At 39.9% G+C, this 21,937-nt stretch overlaps 1 protein-coding gene across 6 annotated transcripts in view; it reads left to right on the top strand.

The window, feature by feature from the left end:
* The window catches only part of CABIN1 (calcineurin binding protein 1), a 107,847-nt gene that overhangs the window by 83,083 nt on the left and 2,827 nt on the right, over window positions 1-21,937 (top strand). For 5 of the 6 annotated variants that reach the window (XM_042015235.1, XM_042015236.1, XM_042015238.1 and 2 more), the window contains exons 35-36: window positions 8,392-8,683; window positions 20,720-20,884. In XM_042015235.1, the coding sequence (XP_041871169.1) occupies window positions 8,392-8,683; window positions 20,720-20,884 (457 nt within the window). The remainder of the gene's footprint in view (window positions 1-8,391; window positions 8,684-20,719; window positions 20,885-21,937) is intronic. The other variant, XM_042015240.1, reaches the window with a different exon arrangement.

Genomic DNA, 21,937 nt, shown 5'->3' on the forward strand with positions numbered 1-21,937 from the left:
GATCTTGCAAGCTGTGTGAAGCTGCTCGTATAGCACTATGAATTAGTGTGGAGACACAGGAATAGCCACTCTTGTAGACATCTGTCTGTTTTCAACAGCCTGAATCCTATTTTATTTAAAATTGGCAAGTATTTGCCTTCTGTAAGCAAATGATGTCATGTATAGAGCTGCTGCAGCCCAGGGAAATGCTTTGTTCCTGGATAGTTTGAGTGGGTTTGCAGGGCCTGCAAATAAGTGGCCTTCAGTCACTTATCCAAGAAATTGACAGTAAAAAAAAAAAAAAGTGAGCACAGAATCCACCTTGATATATGTCTTTCTCAGCTGGCTGTTGTATTTTACAGTTCCAGGCATTATATGGTTTCTTTATGAAAGTTTTCACTTGCTACTAAAATTAGGCATTACTTAAATTCTGGCTTTTCTACTTTCTTCCAGACCAGTCAGTTTTTAACCTAAGTATTTAACAACTGTGTTAAAATCTACTTCTCTGCCTCTTCAGGCACAAGCAGGAAACACTACAGCAATCAGTAAGCAGAACTGGACAAAGTGGGTCCTTACACTTTTGTGATGAGATCTAATCTTTTTAATAGCTTGGCAATGCTGTGACCCTTTGACTTGGTTTCAGAAATCCTCTGTAGTCGTCACGAGTGATGCACTGTTAACATGTTTCAAGCCAATGAGAGGCACATCACCTTCTACAAAGTCAGCTAAAAACATGGAAAGTGGCTTAGAAAGGTTGGCTTCCAGCTTTGAAGAAGGCAGAAAAAGTGGTACAAAACCTTGCTATGATAAGTTCCAGTGCTCCTGGGGGACTGGAGAAATTGGAGTGTTTTCCATAGGGAGATTCCAGTAACTGATATAAAACTGTATTCTATGTAAGTTGCTGGGACATTTCTTTCAGTATTCCATATTAATACTTTTTTTAAGTGATAGATTCATCAACTTCAGCACATTTTGGTTCACAGTTTACAGAGTGGTGATGCAACATTCTTAAGTGCTGAAATTAATGCTGTTGTAGAGAACAGGTGTGGCCAAAAGTAATTCCTCCACTTTTTGTCCTTTGCAGTTTAAGTTCTTAAGTGTGAACAAGACTTTTGATATACGTGTATCAAATGGGCTGAAATCCAGTGGTAGTTGCTGTGTCATTAGTAGTCAAGTAACTAAAGTTACACTGGAGATTAATTGACTTTCTGATCAAGCAGCATTTTGAAGGTTTCTTGTTCTTTTCTTTGATTTTTCTATCTGAGAATGTTATCTAAAAGATTTCCAGAGATCCTGAAAGCAGTCATCTATTGCTCTGAGTTATATTTTTAGTCTTGCCAACTGTGATTTTCATATGAAATTAATGGTCCCTGGAAATGGAATATGAAGGAGGCCTTGTTGAGGGAGAATGAAAGATTGAGGCAGACTAGTTTGATTTTGAAGTAGCATTTTACTTAAATATGTGGTTCTTAGGATCAAGGAGGGGACATATTGGCAGAGAGCAGTTGTAAGGATTCTAGATAATTAGAGAATTCCTAATAAGCCTTTCCACTGACTGCCTAAAATTGCTCTTACTAAATTCTTCATTTTATGCTGTTAAAGACATACTGATATGGGAAAGTTACTGCAGTACAAGCCAGGATAAAGCTTTGTATTGCACAGATTATTCTATAAGTGCATGTGGAGATACTTCAGTTTAAAGACCCATCTGTCTTCTTTTTTCCTGCAATCTGAAAAGGTATTTTTATTACTGTGGACTTAGTATTGAATTCCTTAATACTAAAATTAAACCTTTCACCAGTGTTGGAAGTCATGACAGTTAAAACTCTGTGGTTGTGTGTTGGGATATAATGTACCACTAATCCTGAGAACTGAATTTATATAAAACAAATATCTTAAAACATTGCAAAAATCAACATTGCACAGAGGGCTGGATTTAACATCTCTAAAAATACAAGAATGTTCAGAGGCAAAGTTCCAAAATGCCACTAAGTCCCAAGTCATGTGTTGTGACCCCTGAGAATATGGGACTCTATGTAGAAAGCCCTAGTAATGGGTAGTGTTGTAGGAGCTGAAATTTCTATTGGCTCTTCAAGGTGTAGTATATCATCTAAATGTCATGAGAAGGGACTATTTCAGCATTGCTGAGTTATTTAAGACTCACTGTTGCCTTAGCCAAAAAATCCTTGCTCTGGGACCAACTCCATCCCTGAAGTGTCAGGGAGAGAAAGGAAATTTTCAACTGCTCTTTCCTGCTCCAACTGCCAAGCCTTGAGCTCTTCCTGCTTGGTTCTGACTGATCAAATCTTCCCTTTCAGCTTTTGCTTCACTCACCTCTTCCAAAGTAACACACCCATGACAACCTCCCACTGGCTGATGCCAAACTCCAAGTGCTTTTCCCATTTCCCTGTCTCAACCTACAGTCAAAACTCATCAGCAGATTTCAGTGTCAGGTCTAATTAAAACTGATGCTTCATGAAGCTACCACCAGAATCAAAACAATGATTTTTATTATAAACACAATCAGGTTATGTGAACGAGCTGTGCCTTTCAGGCTCCTGGCAGGCTGCCAGGGTGATCCCTGATTTTATAAAGTTTTGTTGCTACTGTAATGTAAAAGTGGTAGTTCCTGAGGGAAGGTGCTGTTTTAGTGCTCTTACTGCCCTTCTCTGGTTCCAAAACAGGGGTCGTGTTTTCTCCTTCCACCAGTGTTTACCTCTTCCCAGGGCTGGTGAGGAGTAGTCTGAATCCACAACATTGTACTGAAGAATTTTATGGGATCATTTGTGGGTTTGGTCTATGGGGGCTGCAGCTGAAACCACACACAACAAGTTCAGATTGACTCTGGAGCATGGGTCTAGTGATGGTACAGTCCCTATGTTGGACCTTACAGTGAATGTGATATTTCACTTGGAATAGGAAAAAACTTTTCTTCTGTGGGTGAAGCTAGAGGGCACTCCCGTGGATTTTTCCCCTTCTGCTGTGGAATGCCGTCAGCACTGCAGTGACATGGGCTCTCAGGCATTTTTCTTCAAGGAGAAAACTTGAGAGTGACTTGTTTGAACTGCTTTGGGTGTCTAGAGCATTTTCTTCTCGAATTCTCACATTAAAAAACCCCCACAAAGCAACAAACCACCAAGCTGTTCTCTTCAGGAAACAGCTAAAAGCCTTCTGTAAAGGCACTTTGCCGGGAATGGGAGGAGATTAGGAGAATATTAAATAATTAGAAAATAATCATCTTCTACCTCATGTGTTTTCTCCCCCTTTTTGTTCCACCCACATGCTGCTAATTTTCATCTTTTCTTCCTGCACATCAAGACGTCAGAGACTGCTTACAGAAAAAGTTGTTTTTCCTGAGTTGTCTGTATGCTTTATTAATGCAGCAAAGATGACAAGAAAGGAGGGGGAAGGAGGAGGTGGGGATGGGGGGGGGACAAAAGGACGAGCTCTTTCATGGTCTCCTACCAAAGGGTGACCATTTTGTTCACTATTGCATTTGCCAGTTGCCATGGCATCCCCCTCTCACTCTATCCTGGAGGTGTATTCTTGATATAATTAACAGCTCTCCTCCTTCTGTCTCCTGCAGAAAGCAATCATTAAGTGAACATGAAGGAAAGAAAAGACACTTTTTATCTTTTACTTTGTATATTAATGTTTTTCATCCTGCTACCTGATCTCTTTTGGTCCAATAATGATGTTTTTGTGTATGAAAGTGTTGCTGCAATATGGCTGCCTGTGTAGAGCAGGACATGAAGCCCCTGCATGCATTTGTGTAAATAGGGGATTTAGTAAGGCTAGAGTTCAATCATATGTATCTAAACCTTTGTTATTTTCTGTATATAAAGGGTCTTAAGAAATACGAGGTTCTTCAGAATCTTGATCATGGATACTGCTGGTATTTCTGATGCACCTAGAGGAAAACTTCTGAATGAGATTTCTTTTAAATGCTGCTGTAGAGAGATTGGTGGGGGGAAGAATGAATAGGCATAATTTAATTAAAACACAATATTGAGCAGGAGTTGGAGTGGTACTACTGTGGAATGTGGCCAGCATATTGTTCAGTCAGTTTGTGAGACAGCTTCCAGGCTTTGTGGGGATGTGCTGGTATCCTTCTAAAAAGGCACACCTTTGTGTGAGGTGGATTCTGACTTCAGTCCCACTAGAGTGCTAAACTCAGGCATGGGAGTAATTAAAAAAAAAAAAAATTGTAAAAGTAATTAAAAAAACCCAAAACCAAAAAAAAACCCGAAACAACAAAAAACAAACAAACAAAAAATTGTTATGTAACAGTTGCAGTTCCAGCATTTTTCATTAGGAAACTTTTGTTGGGAAAACTGTCACTTTCCCTTTCTTCGGAACATTTGGTTGCTAATTTTTCCCACAGCCGCAGAGCAGTGAGCCCTCCCAAGAGCAGTAGTGGGAAGGTTGCTGTAGGATTTCTTTGTTTTTTGACAAATGTTTTGAAAAAACATTAAGTGTGGTAAAAATAAACCCTTGGTCAGGTTCTCTGGTTTGTGACTTCACAGGTTACAAAGTAAAATTTTTCTTATGTTTTATCTTAATGCTCTATTTCTTTTTGCTGCTGCTGTTGTCTCACTACTGAAGTGCCTCACTGGGAAACTGGGAGCTATTTTTTTTCCAGTAATATCTGTGAAAAAATTCTGCACTTTTGCTGATAATTTTATTGGTGGAAGGCTGTCCCAGAGCTGGATTTCCAGCATTTTCCTAACTTCTTTTTACATAAGCTTTCAACATGGGAAGGGTTTGTCCATCACCTCCATGAAGCTGAATGAACTCTTTGAGGAGTATGCTGAAATAGTCAAGGTTCTAACAAATAAGGAGACTGTTTTTGTAACCTAAGTAAGAAATAGTCACAATTCACACAGACATGCATCCTAATTATTCATTTAAATTTCATCTTTATACATTCTTCAAAATAAGAAACAATTTTTGCTAAGTTTTTTATAGAAGAGAAATAAGATAGTGGGATCTTTATGGAACCAGTGGATCATCCATTACACATAATTTGGATATTAATAAGCCTTAAATATTTCTTCCATCCACTTTGATATAGTAGCCCATACAAAATTAGTACTGCATACCCTTCAGTGCCTCATGTGTTTTTTAAAAACCTAGAAGGAAGTCCAGTCTTGACTAGAGGAACCTGTAATTACAATGAAAGACAGGAAGAAGTCAGATAAAAGATTTTTTATCTTAATTCAGTTATATGCACTTGTTCTGTAAGTAACACTAAATGTGAGAAAAGATTTGTTTCTTCTTGGTGACTGAAGCCACTTTGTAATAGTGGTAGTAACAGAGGCACTGAGCGTGGTGAGATGGATTGGAGAGGGGAAAAGAAGAAGTTCTGACTCAGTCAGAACAGACTAAATTTTGAGTTAATGCCACAGCAAAGTAAAAACTAAAAAACAATCTTCTGATGAGAAACCACATAAAACACTGGTAAAGGATTGTCATTGCCTCTCAGTTTCCTACTATCTGTCTGTGGAAAACAATCTTTATTATGCCTTACTGGTGGTTTAGCAGTAGAGATAGATGAACATTAAAGGCTTCTGGTAAATCCACGACTTGCTGTAGTGAGTTTTTCTGGGTTTATTTCCCAGCTGGGTGTTAGGAGGTCCTGTGTTTTCTTGGAGATCTGCAGGATGATGAAATGTGGCCCCGTAAGTCCTGAGCAGTGTAGTTAGTGACACTGCCCTGAGCTGGGTTTTGTGAGTAGCATCACTTACTGATCAGAGGTGCTGGAATTCTTGCCCCTACACTAAACCCAAAATCTTTTAAAGAACACGCGCCTCACTGTGATGCTCATTTTAGCTTTGTGCTTACAGCTTTTGGATGGTCTTCAGTTTCTGAGTGTAGTAAAAATACATGAAGCAGGTTTAAATCACTTTTCTTAGGCTCTGTGAGTTGCAGAGTGCGCAGTAGACAACAATGGGTTTTTTAATGCTTGGCTCTTACGTTAAAGAAAGCTTTCTCCTTTTTCTTCCACCCCCATCCCCCCTTTTGAGAAAACAAAGTCAGTGTGAGATTTTTTTATTTTTCCTTCCTAAGTCTCTGTTTCATTGGGTTGAGAAGAACCTGTCTGTTTACAGCAGCCTGAGACAACTTTTTACCAGGTCACATCTGGAAAGTTCTCTTTAAAGTCATAAACACAGTAATCTTCTTGTTGCTTTCTTCTGTACAAGGCTGCACTTTTTGACTACATATTAGACTTTTTGGTCATGGTTTTCCCAAGTCAGAAACATCATGTTAGTTTCAGCTTTATTCTTTCTTGCAAATAAAATGATTCAATTCTGTGGAAAAAGAGCTGGGATACTTCATCCTGGTAGGGAGAAGAATAATGGAGGATAAGGTTATGAATTGTGGTCTTCAGCAGAAAGGAAGGAACCAGACAAGAGGCACCATTTAAAGTTGCAGCAGGAGAAATTTGGATGAAGTGATTGGAAACAAATGTTCACTGAGAAGGTGGTAAAACACTAGAACAGGGGCCTGGAGAGGCTGTTGAATCTCCTTCCTTGGCAGTATTTGGACTGGACTGGCCCTGGGCCCTCAGTAAACTGGTCGAACTGGGAAATCAGCTCTGCTTTGAGCAGGAAGTTGGACTAGAGACCTCCAGAGGTCCCTTCCAGCAGGAATTATTCCATGGGGTTGCTCTCTTCCTCTAATCATTTTTCGTCTGAATACCATCCAAATATTGCTGAGTTACTTTCCAAATGTCCTCTTTCTGGCTCTGGAAATAGCTGTGCATTTTTGTAGAAATCCAGTTTTTGAGGTGCAGATATATTTTTAACATGTATGTACCTAAGTACTAGTACCTTCATGTGTTTCTCTGGAAAAAAATTGGATACAATACAAGCACAGAAATGTCAGGTTCTACATCATCTATTATGCAAATTAATGAAGTGCATGGGTGTGAAGGGCTTTCCCTTTAAATCACAGCTGAAAACGATTCCTCTAGTGATCTCACTTCTGGCTTAAGGCTTTCTTCTGCAGTTTAATTTCCCTCAGGTTTGTGTGATCCCATTTGTGTGTTGAGACCTTTAGTTTTGGAACTGATGCTTTAAGCATCAGTAACTTGCTCCTTTCAGAGGCAGAATAGACCTTTTTTTGACCCAGGATGGTAATTGTGAATATCATTGCTGGTTGTTTTTTTTTTTTTTGGTGTGTGTGCACACATAGAATCTGGCAGGTTTTAATTGTATGCTTTTTAGAGATTGATTAATCAAGTTCAGGAACTTCAAAAATACATTCTGCCAATTATTTTTTAAAAAAATGTACTTGTGTGCTCTCTACCTTTGAATTTTAAGTATGCATGTTCTTCACCTGAAAGTTCCTCTGTTTTCTCAGTGAAATTCTACTGACTCTTCTGGCTCTGTAATAAATCCTTGGTCATCTAGGACATTAGGGTCCAATTTGATTTTACATTGGACAGCAGAACTCTGTTTCTATTTTGGACATTCACCTCTTATCACCATGATTGAAATAAGGGGGTTCTTTTCTTGGTAGAGATGGGAGACAAACAATTAAACATCTGAGAATTCTCTCTAAGTATATCTTTTACAGTCCAATAAATCTCCATTAAATGAAGACTGTAAAGAGTGTAAAATAAATGCTTTCTGTGGTCTCACAAGCAAGAATACTTTATTTGATTACTGATAAAAGTTATAGAGAAGATACTCGTTTTATGGGTACTTTTATTCCCTTCTTTGGTGAATTTATGTCCCACTTCCACCTTCTGTCTATATAATAAATGAGACTGCGTTAAATTTTTAGCACTGGCTTTGGAGAAGAGCGTTGCTCTTGGTGCCTCTCTTACTTCTGCACAGGCGGATCTTCCCAAGCCTGTTTCAACTGGATGTCAGTGTTACTCAGGTCTGCAGTTATCAGGAATTTATGATTTGGAGTTATGCTGATCTCTTGTTTCACAAGCGAATACAGTTTTCTATTTTCTCCATTTTTTCTCACATCATTCACTAAGAATTATTTCTTGTGATAATTTGCAAAGCACTGCAGATCTGTTTGTTCAGGTCAAGCACTTGTCAACATATTTTTAAATGAAAGAAATATGTTTCTGTTTACAGGAGATTGTAACTCATACTTAATTACAGAGTTCAGAAAAGTATGTTATATTGTGAGGGATGTGTTAAATTAGACTTTGTAAATGTGAATAAGCATTCAAGTGCTAGTTTGATAAATAGACCATAAAGAACGGAAAAATAATCCATAAAGGAGAAAAGATTTCTTCATAACAGTGATTGAGTCACTATTATATTCACTTTAAAGAGAGTGTTTTCTGTCTATAAAAAGTGCTGCTTGCAGTAGTCACTGAAGCAGGTGGCACAGAGTTAGTGACATGAAGACATTTTCTCACTGCTGCCCCCTTTTTTTGTGTAGTCGACAGGAGAAGCACCCACAACCCCAAAGCATACAAAGGACAACAGAGAGGGCTTCTTCCCAGTAGCACCAGCCACACTGCATCCTACCCCAGTGAATCCAGACACTGTGACTCCTGAAAATCTCCTGAGACTGAATGATCTGCATTCCAAATCCAAACCAGCCTCTTCTTCTTCATCCTCCTCCTCCTCAGCATCTTCAGTACCGCCCTCGCAGGAGTCACACAGGGACACCGAGCAGCTCCGGAGTCAGAGCGCAGAGGCTGCCCCCAGCATCAGTGATGTTGTTCGCGGTAAGTCTCAGCCAGGGAGAACGTTTTGGCCCCCTCTAATCAGTTGCCACATGGTGCGTTAGTGCCTGAGTTCTGATTCTGTCCCGTTTCCTGATCACTCCACCACATTCAAAAGACTACACAGATTTTTGTCTTGGTCCTGAAATGGGTGCATCTGCATAGTCGATACATACATTAATTTGTAGGATAGATTAGAAGTGACCACTCTATGTAACTTGCGTGTGAAATCATGAAATAGCAGTCTGAAAATAGTCATCTCCTTTAGAGAACTGAAGTCTCTAGCAGCGTTAAAATTGTTTTGTTTTCTTCAATGAGTTGAGGATCCAGTTCTTTTAACTTTTTACAAGATTTAAGGTATTTTAAAGTGATTACAATTAAAATAAACTGGTGGGCAGCCTACATCTGTCTTAGAAGTGCTTGATTACCATAATTAGCTGCACTGCTCTCACTGCCCAGCATATGTGTGTGTGGAGATACATAACACTGATGAGCAAGATTCTGCATGGTCTATGAAGTTAGCTTATCATCACTATTACTTTTCACATTTCAGAAAAGAAGCCTCTGAAAGGACCAGAATGTTGGAATGTATTATTTATAGCCCTGGTATGGTTATGTGCCAGGTTAGAGCACAAGAAAGGATTGAAGGAACCGAACAAATGTTATTTATTCTATAGCATGATTGTGTGATTTGTTTATGACTGTGTTATGTAATTGGTTCTATATGGTTTTCTAGATGAGGAAAGAATAAATGAGAATGCTGTCATTTGCTTTACGGCTACCATGGCAGGCTGGCTTGTTAGCAGCCAAAAAATCTCTATGCCAGGCAATACTGATCCACTTTGGGGAATGAAGTAAGATTAGACCCAATTTCAGACTTGCCTTGGGTGCCCAAAGAGGTGCTTGGGAATATTTGTGGGACACTGTGCATGTTAAGGTGGCAGAGCACCTGCCATAGCCTGCACTTTCTTGCAACTTTAGCAGAAACACTGTCTGAAAAAGCATCTGCTGCTGCCTGTGCTCACTCCATCTGTTCACAAACCTGGGCCCGGCACTACTCAAAAAATGCCTTAGACAAAGTCATGGGAGCCCAGATAAAGTTATGAATGAACCATATACAGAACAGGTATTGTGGAAAATGATGCATGAAGATACAGTGGATATAGTGTCCAGATTTGTGAGACAGAATGTTTTCTTAGTTTGGAATTGTGACTTTGTGAAGTTTTTGTCTTTATACTTCTGTGTGTCATTTCTTTCCTTACATAATCAGCCTTGGTACTGGAATGCACATAGTCTGAATTCATCAGCAGTGAAGAGCAAATTAGGGAGAAATAGGTTTTCCCAATTTGCTAATCTCTGAGTACAGGACAAAACTGAAATTTAACATCCAGTATCAGCAGTTGTATTATGGCTGTCTAATTTTCCTTTTTCACAGTTCCAGGGAGAGATTGTCTTGGGAAGGGAAAAGAGAAGAGGGGAGTGATAAGGAAGGAATGGCTTAGGCTGTGTGTAAATTACATTTGTTACTGTCCTTGGGAAGCAAAAGAATGGAGTTGCCTGGTGTCATAAGATGTCTTGGCAGGCTTGTTCAATGGGGACTAATTCAGGTTTGTGGGTAGACAACAGGAGAGGAAAAAATGAATCCTCTGTGAAGTTGTTATGTACTTACTAAGGAAACTGGTGTAGGAATGACAATGCTGATAAGAACACATGCATTCTTCTGGTTTTCAAACAGAACTCAGGAGCATTTCTGATGTGCTTTCCTCTCTGCAATTCCCCAGGCCACGTTGCAGTGATTGGAACATTTATTTTAATCTTTTGACTTTCTCAGCTTTGTTAAGGTTGTAGAGTTAGATATTGTTCGTTCTTCTTTCATGTTTTCTATACATCATTTTGATTGAGGGAGATGGAAGGGTTAGCTGCTAGAATTACACCTGTGAAACTGTCTGAAGATCAAGAGGCTCTCTCTCCAAAGCTCTCAGCCCAGCGCTGAATGCATGTGTTTGTATCTGGCTTTCTGGCTTTCTTACCTTGCAGGTCATTTTTCTAGCTGAGGGAGACACCAATTACTGCTGTGTCCTTTCTTCTTCTTTTCTTTTTAATTCTCCTACCTTTGCATCCACCTCCTCTAAAAAGAATTATTTATAATTCTGTTACAATCCTTTTTCATCTGCCTTCCATTAGTTCTGTTTGGGTAAAAACTCCTCCCATTTTTAGAGTAAACTGTTTTCAACTTTTTTGTCTCATCACCTCTATGTGTACCATGTTTGTTCACGTGGAAGTATTACACATCACAGATTATTAGCTGCTCTCATTTTCTCTGATTTCATCCAGGGAAAGGATTTGTTTTTCCAAGCAATGTTGATGCTATGCCACTCATTTCTTATGTAAATATTTTCCTGAGATTTTGTCTAGTGCATGACTAACTGGTACAAAATATGGCATGATGGAGTCCAGCAGCAGAGTGGTGATGGTGGCAGTTTCAGCATGACACCTTCCTACATTTGGGTATAAATGTACTTGGGACTTTTAGCCCTCGTAGCTCAGCCTAACATTTCTCTGGGGAAGCTAAAATAGGACAATTAAGGTAAACTCCCTCCAGCCTGTCACACTGTTCCAGTATTACACTGTTCTAAATTGCTGAAAAGTCTTGACATTTTCTTCTTTGCTGTCTTATTGCAATAATGATTTTTATGAGGAATGAACAGGAAAACATTCACATTTGAGTTCTGATACCAAGAGAAGGTTTTTGTACCTGGAATTATTTAAGTTCTGTGTTTTGCTTAAAGCCAGGTATTTACCAAGTTGGAATATAAAATCTGAGTAGAAGACTCCTCACTATTAATTTTTTGTCCATTTAAGGCCTAAGCACTTCAATGTGCAAGTAAGGTCATGATAAAGCTGCCCAAACTTAGAAATTCAAAGCTAGGGAAGACAATTCTTTGTGTTGTGCAGGGAAGTGGCACTCCATAAGCCATGTGAATATCCTGCTGTAATTTCAGATGTTTGTGAAATGGGCACAACAGGGCAAGTAGAGGTATAAATATAGTTTAACCTGTAGAACTTTGAGAGTTTCAGAAGCACAAGAAATAAATACAGGTGTGGACAGTTGCATGGAAAGGTGAGCAGACTATTGCATAGAGAGCAATGAAGTTAAATTGTTTTAAGTGTGTGTAGGCAGCTGCAGACTCCTTGAAAGGCAAATGTTCCAATTAAAGAGGGTTTTGAAGTGGGCAGTCCTAAGAATTCAGTAATGTTCAGTAGTGTTGGAATGTGACATTTCACCCTGTAGGATAACTGGGTGCTGGAGTCATAGGATGTCGCAGGGACCGCCACAGACCACTGCCCAGGCTAGCTCCTGCGGTGTGCGACAGGAGTGGGGAGCAGCTGGAGGTTCTCGGCTTTAAAGCTGCTCCTCAGGAGCTCAGCTCTGCCCAGGGGAGCTGAAGCTCCAGGCACAGTGGATGTCAGCAGTCCCGACGAGGGAGAGGATAAAAAGTAGCAAGGAGGCTTGCCACACGGGAGAATCCAAATGTATTGGCGGCAACTCCCAGGAGACAAGCCTCGAGCAGCTCCAGGGAACCTCTTAGAAAGGGAGGTGTTACAATGGGGATGGCTTAACTGGGGACCAATAGAAATCTCTAAGGGAGGGATATGGACGAGGATAGACATTTCCTTGGGCCAATAGCCCCAAGGGGAGGAGGGAAAGGGATCACCTGCCCCAATGGGGCATCGAGGTTTAGGGGATTTCCAAAGGGGGAGGTATCTAGAGGGGTAGGGTCTCGGGGGATTGATGGGGACCATATAAGGGTAAACTGGGAGGTTTCACATGATGGACACGGGACCTTCGGGAACAACAGGAGGGGTCTGGGTGATTGATAGGGAAAGAGCTAGAACCATGTAGGGAGCACCGGGGGAGCGGCTTGGGTCTGGGGCAAACCAGCTGGGAATAGGAGTGGGGAAGGTAGGGATGAACCATTGGGGTACAGAAAACTTATATAAAAATACAGTAAAGGTATCGCATCGCCACAATAGAAGAACTTTTAGGTGTAAGGTGTATCTTTTTCCAGAAGTCTGTGACTTAGTTTATTTTAGCAACAGATACATGACTTTAAATTGATAGTGGGTTCTCAGAAGACTGAGAAGACTGAACATTCTCCTAAGGCATTATTACAGAGGATGTAAACCATCATTTTGCATTGACAGCATCTGTCTTTGTGTTAAAAGTGCATGGCACAAGGGTCCACCTTGGTTCCTTACAGTTTCTAGATACCCAGACATCAGTGGACATCCACAATTCCTGTTTCTGAGTAAAATAGTGGAGATTGTACTTTGCCATCATTAGCTGAGCTTAACCTCATACTGATCTCAGTGGCTCCTGAGTTCCTTGTCATGAATTTCCAGAGACAAACACAGATTTTAAGAGCCTGTGATTCAGTGTTTTGACAACTTTCTTCTTACACAAAAGTATTTGTCCCTGTTGGCTGTGCCTTATTTTAACGACACATTTCAATTCACATTTTCAGGTACTTTTTAAATGAGTCTAAGTAGTAACATTCAACCCTCTTAATTGCAGTCAGTGTCTTACCTTGTTTTTTCTGTTGAATTCAAAATTGTGCTGTAGAGCACAGAGTTGTTTTCAACAGATGACTCAAAAAAAGATGAAACAGAAAAAGTTAGGGAGGCCGAGGACCAGTGGCCTCATATGAGCTGCCTTCATATTGCAGTTACCTGGTATGAAGGTTCTCTCTTAAATGGATGTGTTCTTCTGCTCTATTTTCTTGTGTCACTTGTGTGCATCTTGCTTTCACTACTTTCTCCTTAATTGCCAGTGTTGATGTGTTCTGGTGTTTGATAGCTGTCTTCCCCAGTTCCCAAGGCTGTATTTCTCCAAGGCTTTAAAACCTCTTCTTTAAATGCATGGAGTCCCACACTATTGGTACTGTCCTGGGGTAGAAGCTCCTGCCCACCTGTTAGTGACTGAAGAGTCATCAATGGAAATCAGCCAGGCTTCCTCCAGTGAGCTCTGCATGGGATCTCTCTGATCTCTTGCTGTTTCAGCCTCCTTGGCATTGGTATTCTCACTTCCCCTTGTCTGATCTGTGCTTTTCATGAAGCTTTTTATTTTTCACAATGGGTGCACTCTGAAAACAACTTGACTGCTTAATGTCAGCAGGGGTTTCCTGTTTGCGAATGACTTCTTAATTCCTTTTTGCAGTGCTCAGACAGTACCAGTCAGTCATGGCTCTTTCTCTTCCCCTTGTAAAAGTATGCTGATTTGCCTCCTGTTGAAACAAACTCACTCCAGAAGAATTTTTCAGTACACTTAATGTCTATTTCTGATATCTACACTTCAGATTCCTTAAGTTTTATTTATTCAATCCAGTGTTGTGCAGAAAATCCTTTGACATTAAACTGTCATAATTTTTATGTACCTGTGTTGGATCAGTACGAGCGAATAGGGCAGGGGCAGCAGCTGCCCAGCAGAGGCAGGTGAGGTGCTGGTATGGAGCCAGGGGTTTAATGCAGTCAGGGCAGGTCTGTGCTCCAGAAGGCTCTCTAGCCCTGTGCACTCCTAGATCTCCTTGAAAATCTTGGAGAGTCACTGGCCTATGGTTGTCTTGCGCTATTGAAACACATTTTGTGGAGGTCTTTTGTAAAGGAACGTGGTAGCAGTGCTGTATGGTTACAATATGGTTCAGTTTCACTAGTTTTAGATTGCTGTCAGCAGCATAAAATTTACATATATTCCTGCACAAAGGCAGACTGAAGAGAGATGTAGTTATAAGTCCTCTGCACAGGTATTGTGTTGCTTACAAAGTACTTAGAAAATTGTGGGGTGTCATTACATTCACTTAAGAGATTTTTCTCCCAGCTGCTTTTGCTAATTTCCTTGTGCTTAGCTGGCTTAGGAGGGTGAAATATTGATGGTGAAGGAAAGGTCTTACAGCTTCTGTTAGATAACTCATAGAGAAAATTCAGAAGCAGAAGACTGCAAATGACTCTTCCTGTCCACAGGTGTTGCTGTGTGGTCCTCTCCAGATGATGTGTCCTTGCTGAGTCAGATATTAAACAATATCAATTAGCTGTGTTTTGATAATGCCATTTGAAAGTTCATGTATTTGAATATCAGGCTGTTGTCTTTTTGATCTAGGCCCATTGTTTGCTCTTTTAAATTGAAGTTTTGTTTAAAAAAAAAAAAGAGAAAGTTAGGATTGAACTTCAGGGTTTTTCTTTACCCACGTGCATGCCAGGTTTCTGCACCTCTAGGACTGCTGGTGGTGGCAGGAAATGTTTTTGGGCACAGGAATTCCATTGTCTCTGCTGTTAGACTGGCACCAGCATGGCTATTAGAGGGATCTGGGAGTTAGTATGGGCCAGGGACTATTTCCAGGAAGCACTTTCAAAGCAGCCACCTGTTTTAAATTTTAGTCTCACTAATGTTCTGTGACAGCTGACCTCAGCATTAGGAGGAGTTTTGGGGTATGTCTCATATAATTGTACAGTACACTCTCCCTGCTCAGGACCTAGGGGTAAATATAGCACTGTGCTGTGCTGTTGCACTGCAAACTTCTGTTCACCAGACTGCTTGAATTTCTTTTATTTCAGGGGGCAATAGAACTTGTGTTCTGCAGCTTTTCGCCTCCAAAATTACTCTGATGCTTAATTTTTAGCATACGACTTTGTGTGTCAGCTTTGAATGTAATTTCCTGCATTTGGCATTTCAAGTCAAATACTTGTTTCTACAGCTATAACTTGGCAGTGCTTTTCCAGAAATAAATTTCATGGCAAGATATTTGGAATTAATTCAGAGAAAGCCAGGCTACCAAGTATATCTGCCACATCCTGTGGTGAACTAGGTAGTCTCACAGTCTGCTGTGCTGTCGTACCTCATGGCTAATGGCTCTGTTGTTTCTGTGTTTCAGCATCCTTAACTCTGTTCAGCTGAGCCAACCTGTGTTCCAGTGCAGTCTTTCCACTGACTTAGAAGCACAGTTCATAAGGAAACTCTGAGCTCCTTCAAATTCAGGCTTTCCATGGCCTTTGCAACTGCTGTGTGGGGAAAAAAGCTGTATTAATTCCCAGCACACTGGAGGGCAAGGCGGATGGAATACAGAAAATGAATTGTTTTCACATTAGTATTATTTCTTGGAAATGTGGTAAGATACTTACTCCACTATGTCAGGGAGCAAAGGATCAGACCCGTTTCCATCACTGTGGAAAAAAATACAGTCTCTGCCTTGTACGGTAAATGAGTTGTATGAACAATTGTATGTGCTGTGGGTGGCCACTAGTACAGAGTAAACCATTTGTTACTGGGATGAGGAAGATAAGTGTTTCCTACAGTCTGTAGGCGCATAGGATTCCATCCTTACTCTTTTGAAGTGATTGGAAGGCAAGGTAGTACAAATCAGCTAAATCCTACTGATGTATTTTGAGGCTTTTTGTCTCAACACACAGAACTGCTGGGGAAGGTGTTTTGCAGAGGGATGAAGGCAAGTGGTGCAAGTGCTTTATTTAAGCACTCAAGGTTGTTGTCTGTTCATTTCTCCTTGTATTTTCTTTTGAAACTATGTTAATATTTTGTCCTGGAGTTCAAAGCTCAGCTCCTTCTTCTTTCCTATAATGAAATGGTGCTTTTTGTATGCACTGTGTGTTGCTTATATTCTTTAACATATCTGTGCTATAATACTTCAAACTGCTTCTGTCTGAAACTGGAAAATGTTTTTTTCCAAGTGCTAGTCACATTTTCTGGGCTTGCCTTTCAGTGGTAATGTAAGAGATTTAGTGCACGACTAAAGAATTTTTTGAAACTCCATACGAAATGTTTTATAACACTAATGTAATGTTAATGTCTCATACCTGGCAGCATGATGAAATCAAATTAATAAGTGTTCAGTGCAGAGGGACCAGAGCGGCTGCTTACTGGTTGCAGTACTACTGCTTTTAAACTTTCTCCACATCTTCAAATTGCCAAGTGATTATTTTTGCCAGTGTTATTTTTGATTTTATATACATCAGAATAGCAAAGTGAATGGTCTCAGTATAAAAACGGTTGCAGGGTTGTATAATCTGTGTGCTTATAGTGTGTGGATAAATGTATGTAGTGCATTCTCTGTATAAAGAGATGGGGAGAGGATATTAACTGTGATGAAGTCATGAACCCAGGCGCCCGCTATAGGCATCTGCAAACACTGGTTACCCTGGCAACAAGTGGGAAGAGGTTGGAGAGGAAAGCTGGAGTAGGTTGTTGCATTGAATTGTTGTCAGCTTGTTTCTTCCTCACTAAAGCAGGGAGATGTTGAAAGGTATGATGTCCCTCTTTCTATGTCGTGTACTATTTTTTATGTGTATTTAGGCAGTTGTTGGGAAAGGGAAGGCTAAAAAAAAATACTTGTAATTCAGCTCGATTGGAGAGGAACTTTTCAATATCAATAGTGATGTGCATTGCAAATCTGTGCTTTTCTCGGTATGCTTAATTTTTGTATGTTGTATTGTGAGAGTGCTAAATGGGTCTCCAGAGTACAGTACCTGTCCCATCCTCAGCCCGGGGACAAGTGTCTCTTCATACTGTATCTTCAGAAACTGATTTAATTTTAAACTGGGTTTGTAGAGCTAATGTTTGAAAACCTGCCGAGACAGTACAAGTACTGGGTAATACCAAAAGATTTATTAACAGATATTAAATCTGAGCTTCTGAACACCTTCAGAATGTGCTGCACTTACATATTCTTGTGTTCTCGCACTTGTGCAGAATATTGTGGCTCACAAGTTAGTGGAGTCTTTACCTCCCTGGGGAAAGTTTTTATTAGAAGAACTAGGACATTATGTTCAGGGCTTTAACAGCATCTTCCTCAAAACAAATATTAAAATATTCTTTTCAGAAACCTGTTTTAGACAAATAATGAGGAGATCCAACTGTATATTTCTTCTTGATTGTCCTGTGTTTTTACCTTTTTGTCTGTAATGAAAAAAGAACAAATATCTATGCAATATATTAAAGTATGAATTATGATATATACACTGAAACAACCACTTCTTGTTATTTTCAAGAAGTCTAAAAAATATTTTGTTCATTAACTTTATTTTTAACTTGGTCACTTGAGTGGCATTTTTTCTATGTAAAGAAAAAATTTAAAATTGCACAGTCTTGAAAGAATAAAGTGTATGACCCAGTCAGGGGATAGAATTCTGTGACTGTATTGAACATCTCTGACAGCAAGGGATTGATTAGCAGACAGTGGTTCTTGATTTCTATTGTACTGAAAGGCACATTCTATAGAATATTAACAAATATTGTTTCCGCAAGTGCAGTGATAGAAATATACACAGTGTGCCAGACTCCTGCCCTTTCATTTCCATTCACTTCTACATTAAAAACTGCTGTCAGATAATCTTATTCAAATTTAAATCTAATTTTACTGCACTGTAAAACTGCATCTTCAAAACTTAACAAAAATATGATCTGGAAAATGGAGATGTATATGAGAATGCTGAGTGCTCTTGAGAGAACATAGACTGATACCGGTCTTGTAGCATCTTCCTAGAATTAGGCTGCTCAAAAGAGCTTTTGTCAGTGGGCCATAATTTAGTTAAAGTAAAGTAGAGCAAATCAGTTTAAGCAATGATATATCTTATAGTTAAACAAATATTGTTATCAGCATAAGAAGTAGAGTTTTGTCATTAAATAGTAATGCAAATCAGAGCTCTTATTCTGTATTGTGAACTAATAAGTCCCTAATGTAGTTAAGTAGTAGAGTACATACCAAACTGCTCTCAGTTAGCAGTATAGTTGAGGCTGTAGGATTTGCAGTTTATTTGTAAATAGTTTTGTACCTGCTAAGTTAATTACTGGTTTGTATTCTGAGTTAATAAGTGGATAAGAAAGATTCTGTTACTACTTACCCTTGCTACTTAAGATGGTGATTCTGGAGTGTTGGAGTAAGTTAAGAACGAGTTGACTTCTTGACTGTCTTGTAAAGTAATCTGAAATCATCATAATTTTCATCTTGCTTTTCTTCAGATGTTGTTGTAATGTTTCCTCCTATCTTTGATCAAGTGTCTTGTAGCCATTTCAGTATGGGAGTGTTCTGGGTTTAGGCTGCAGCCTGTCATCAGGCACCAGCAGTGTAATGGGATATGTGTGTGTTGGCTTTGGGCCACGCTGGGGCTGATCCTGCTTCCTGTGGGCTCTGCTCCTTTGTCAGTGCGTGGTTGAATCCTGTGTGTGATGGTGGAAAGGGCAGGCAATACCTAGGGATCCTTCAGCTGTGCTCTGCTTCTTCAGCAGGGAAACAGTGAATTAGGATTTTCCTACTCAAGATTCCTGCAGTTAAGCGTTTCCTTCTGTGTTGCTTCTCAGCTGATGTGGTCTATTAATACATGTACAGATGCAAGTATTATTTTCCTGCTTCCAGTGCTGTATTTTGAAGTATCCAGAGAGAAATGTGCAAGAGAGTGCTGAGAATGAGAACTACATTCTTCTGCATTAGACGATTCCATTTTGTGCTTGATAGTGAGTGGAACATCACAGAACAGAAGCTGCCTGTGATCTGTGCTGTAGTGGGTGACCTTTCCTTTTTGGGAGCTATTGGACTATTTTCTACAAGCAATCTCATTTATCCTAAGGCTTATACAAGCTTTCAGCTACAAGTCTAGATGACAGGGTTTTTTCTTTACCTATGAAAATTAGCGGATCGAAGAACTTACAGCCTGCTTTCCTGAGCTTTTTTTCATACAAGTTATTCAAGAACCATAGAAATGATAACTCTATAAAAAAGTTGCATCTTTCAAACTGCGTAGATCAGACTGTTAAGCTGTAATGTTGTCTGAAGCAGTTTCTGCAAGGGGAACTCTTGTACAGGGGAATATTACCATGGTAAATTCCGAGTTCTTCTCTATATTGGTGGAGATGGAGAAGTGTTTTCAACACTTGAGGGGGTGGGAGCAGTTTTCCAATGAGGAAAAGTTAAAATATGTATTCCTTTTTAAGACATTGCATGGTCAAAATCCTAAATTAGTTTAGAGCATTGACATACAAAGAATTTAGAGCAAGTGAGACTGTGAATATCCACTGCATGTGCTGGTCCATGATAGCTGCCTGTGCACACCTTAGCCTGTGTAAATATAAGGTGATTCAAATTAGACTAGGCAGCCCTTTGTTTTTGAAGAACATCTCCATTTTTAAGAGAGAATAAGAGCTTGTTTGTGTGTCCATAGCCTTGAAAGGGTTGCTGCCCTGCCCAGAGAGGGCACTGACAGCTCTCCGTAGTTGAGTGAAAATTACTCCTGTTATGTACAACATGCAGCTCAGTGTGTAAGAAAGCTGGTTTAACACTGCATTAATTTCAAAGCAGGTACAGCTGGTACATAATAACAAGATTGTACACACACACGTGGATTCTGAGTTACAAACATCCCAGGTTCTAGAATAGCAGAAGGTGGGAATTTTAGGCTAATATATTTATAGAGGTACAGTGGACATATCAGTGAAAATTGGGCATTCAGTATCACTTGATATTGGTTTCATGAAAAATGGATTTGGCCCTGTTATTTGATGTTCACAGTAATTAATCTTCCTTAGCAGTGAGCTGTACCTCAGTGTAGCAGGTACCTGTGGCTGGAGATCAGAGAGGGACCCATTGATCACAGCTGGTCCTTCATTAAGGGTGATGGATTTTGCTCTGCACATGGCACCTCTGCCTCCCAGCCCTCACAGCTCCAAAGGAAATGCTTGGCTGTCTGTGTTTTTGCAGATGTGCAGAGATGACAAAATGTCAGACTCGTAATTTTTTCCTTCACTTTTTAAATGACATTTACTTCTTTTTACGAGTTTGAATTGATGGCACTAAGTATGAAAAAGTTGCTATTGCCATCTTGGCTTGCCAATATTTAATTTCACTCAGTCATGTTACAGTTTAGAAGTAGAGCAAGGGTTAAAAGAATTTTCCTACCAGTTGGTTAGACAGCAAAAGGATTGAGGGTTAGGAGAGAGATCAGGATGTCTCTTAATCTGTGAATTATATTTCATTACTAAAGAGGAAGAAGAGCTTGAAGTGCCTTTGGAGGGGCTTGGATTTCAGCAGCAGGAGTCACGGCTTTGTCAGCAGATGAAAATGGCTACTGTCGCACCATCGCCAGAGCCTGTTTGCTGGCAAGTGGAGCCCGTGACCAGCACAAATTCGGGACATGTTTGTACCCCAGGTAGGAGCTTCCTGTGCTTCAGAGAATTCTGAAATGGGGTGGTGAGCTGTGCATCAGTCTGCAGGCACTGATTGGTTGGACAGTTGGGAATGATATTCCTCAATTTCTCTGCCTGCCTTCCAGTCAGGTATTCCAGAGTTTAGATGCATTCCTGGCAGTGTCCAAACTTCCTGGGCAAGTGCCCAGTCAGCCCTTAGTGGTAATTCTGTTTGATGCATGTCTCGCATGCTAAATACCATGGCAGCAAAGCCAAATAAAAAACCTCTGTACCAGCTTTCATGCAATATCATTTGTGCATCCTTTAAAGCAGAACTTTTCTTTTAATTGAAGTCCTACATGGGGCAATATGGTAACACTTTGGATTACACTGTTTGAACATTTAACAGAAGGAAATCGTTTTTCACAAAACTGACTCAGTTTCAGTAAACATAAAAACCAACATTACAGCAGTTAACGTGTTCTATCCCTCCTCTGCCCTCTTCCCAAGAGAAGTAGAAGTTGGTGTTTTAATTGAAAAAAATGTAAAACCTGTTATTTCAGGCAAGCATAATCTAGATATTTATGTTTGGGGTATCTTGTTTTTCCTTATTTGTGAGAGGCAGATTATCCTGTGTCTGATTACTGTCTGAAAGGATTGGCTGCCCACGGAGATGGGGCACTGACGTTGATGGAAAGCCATGTCTCATCTGTTGTGGTAGCTTCTTACATTCCCGTGTACTGTTGAGAACATGCAATTCAATTTTACATCCCTTAGTAGTTTGTTCTTCTGCTTCTTGTTTCTCAGGATGGCATTAGGAAACTGGCATTTTATTTTGCTGTGTGTAAGTGGCCATGTCGGTCTCAGTATCTGCCAGAGATGGGTGTGACAATACTGAATCTGGAAAACTGTGTATGAACACCTGTCATTATTACCAGACTGAGAAAGACTCTGGTGTTTCCATTTATATAGTTTCTAAAAAATAATTTTGACTCCATATGAAGTAGCATTATTAGTAAGAAATCTCTTTTAACACATCTTCAGTTTTTAATGTGAGAGCATTTTCATATACTGGT

This window comes from Corvus kubaryi, unplaced genomic scaffold (assembly GCF_017639235.1).
Source record: "Corvus kubaryi isolate FWS band 111438036 unplaced genomic scaffold, C.kubaryi_AGA036_p1.0 split3-37173, whole genome shotgun sequence".
In the NCBI taxonomy this organism is placed as follows: domain Eukaryota; kingdom Metazoa; phylum Chordata; class Aves; order Passeriformes; family Corvidae; genus Corvus; species Corvus kubaryi.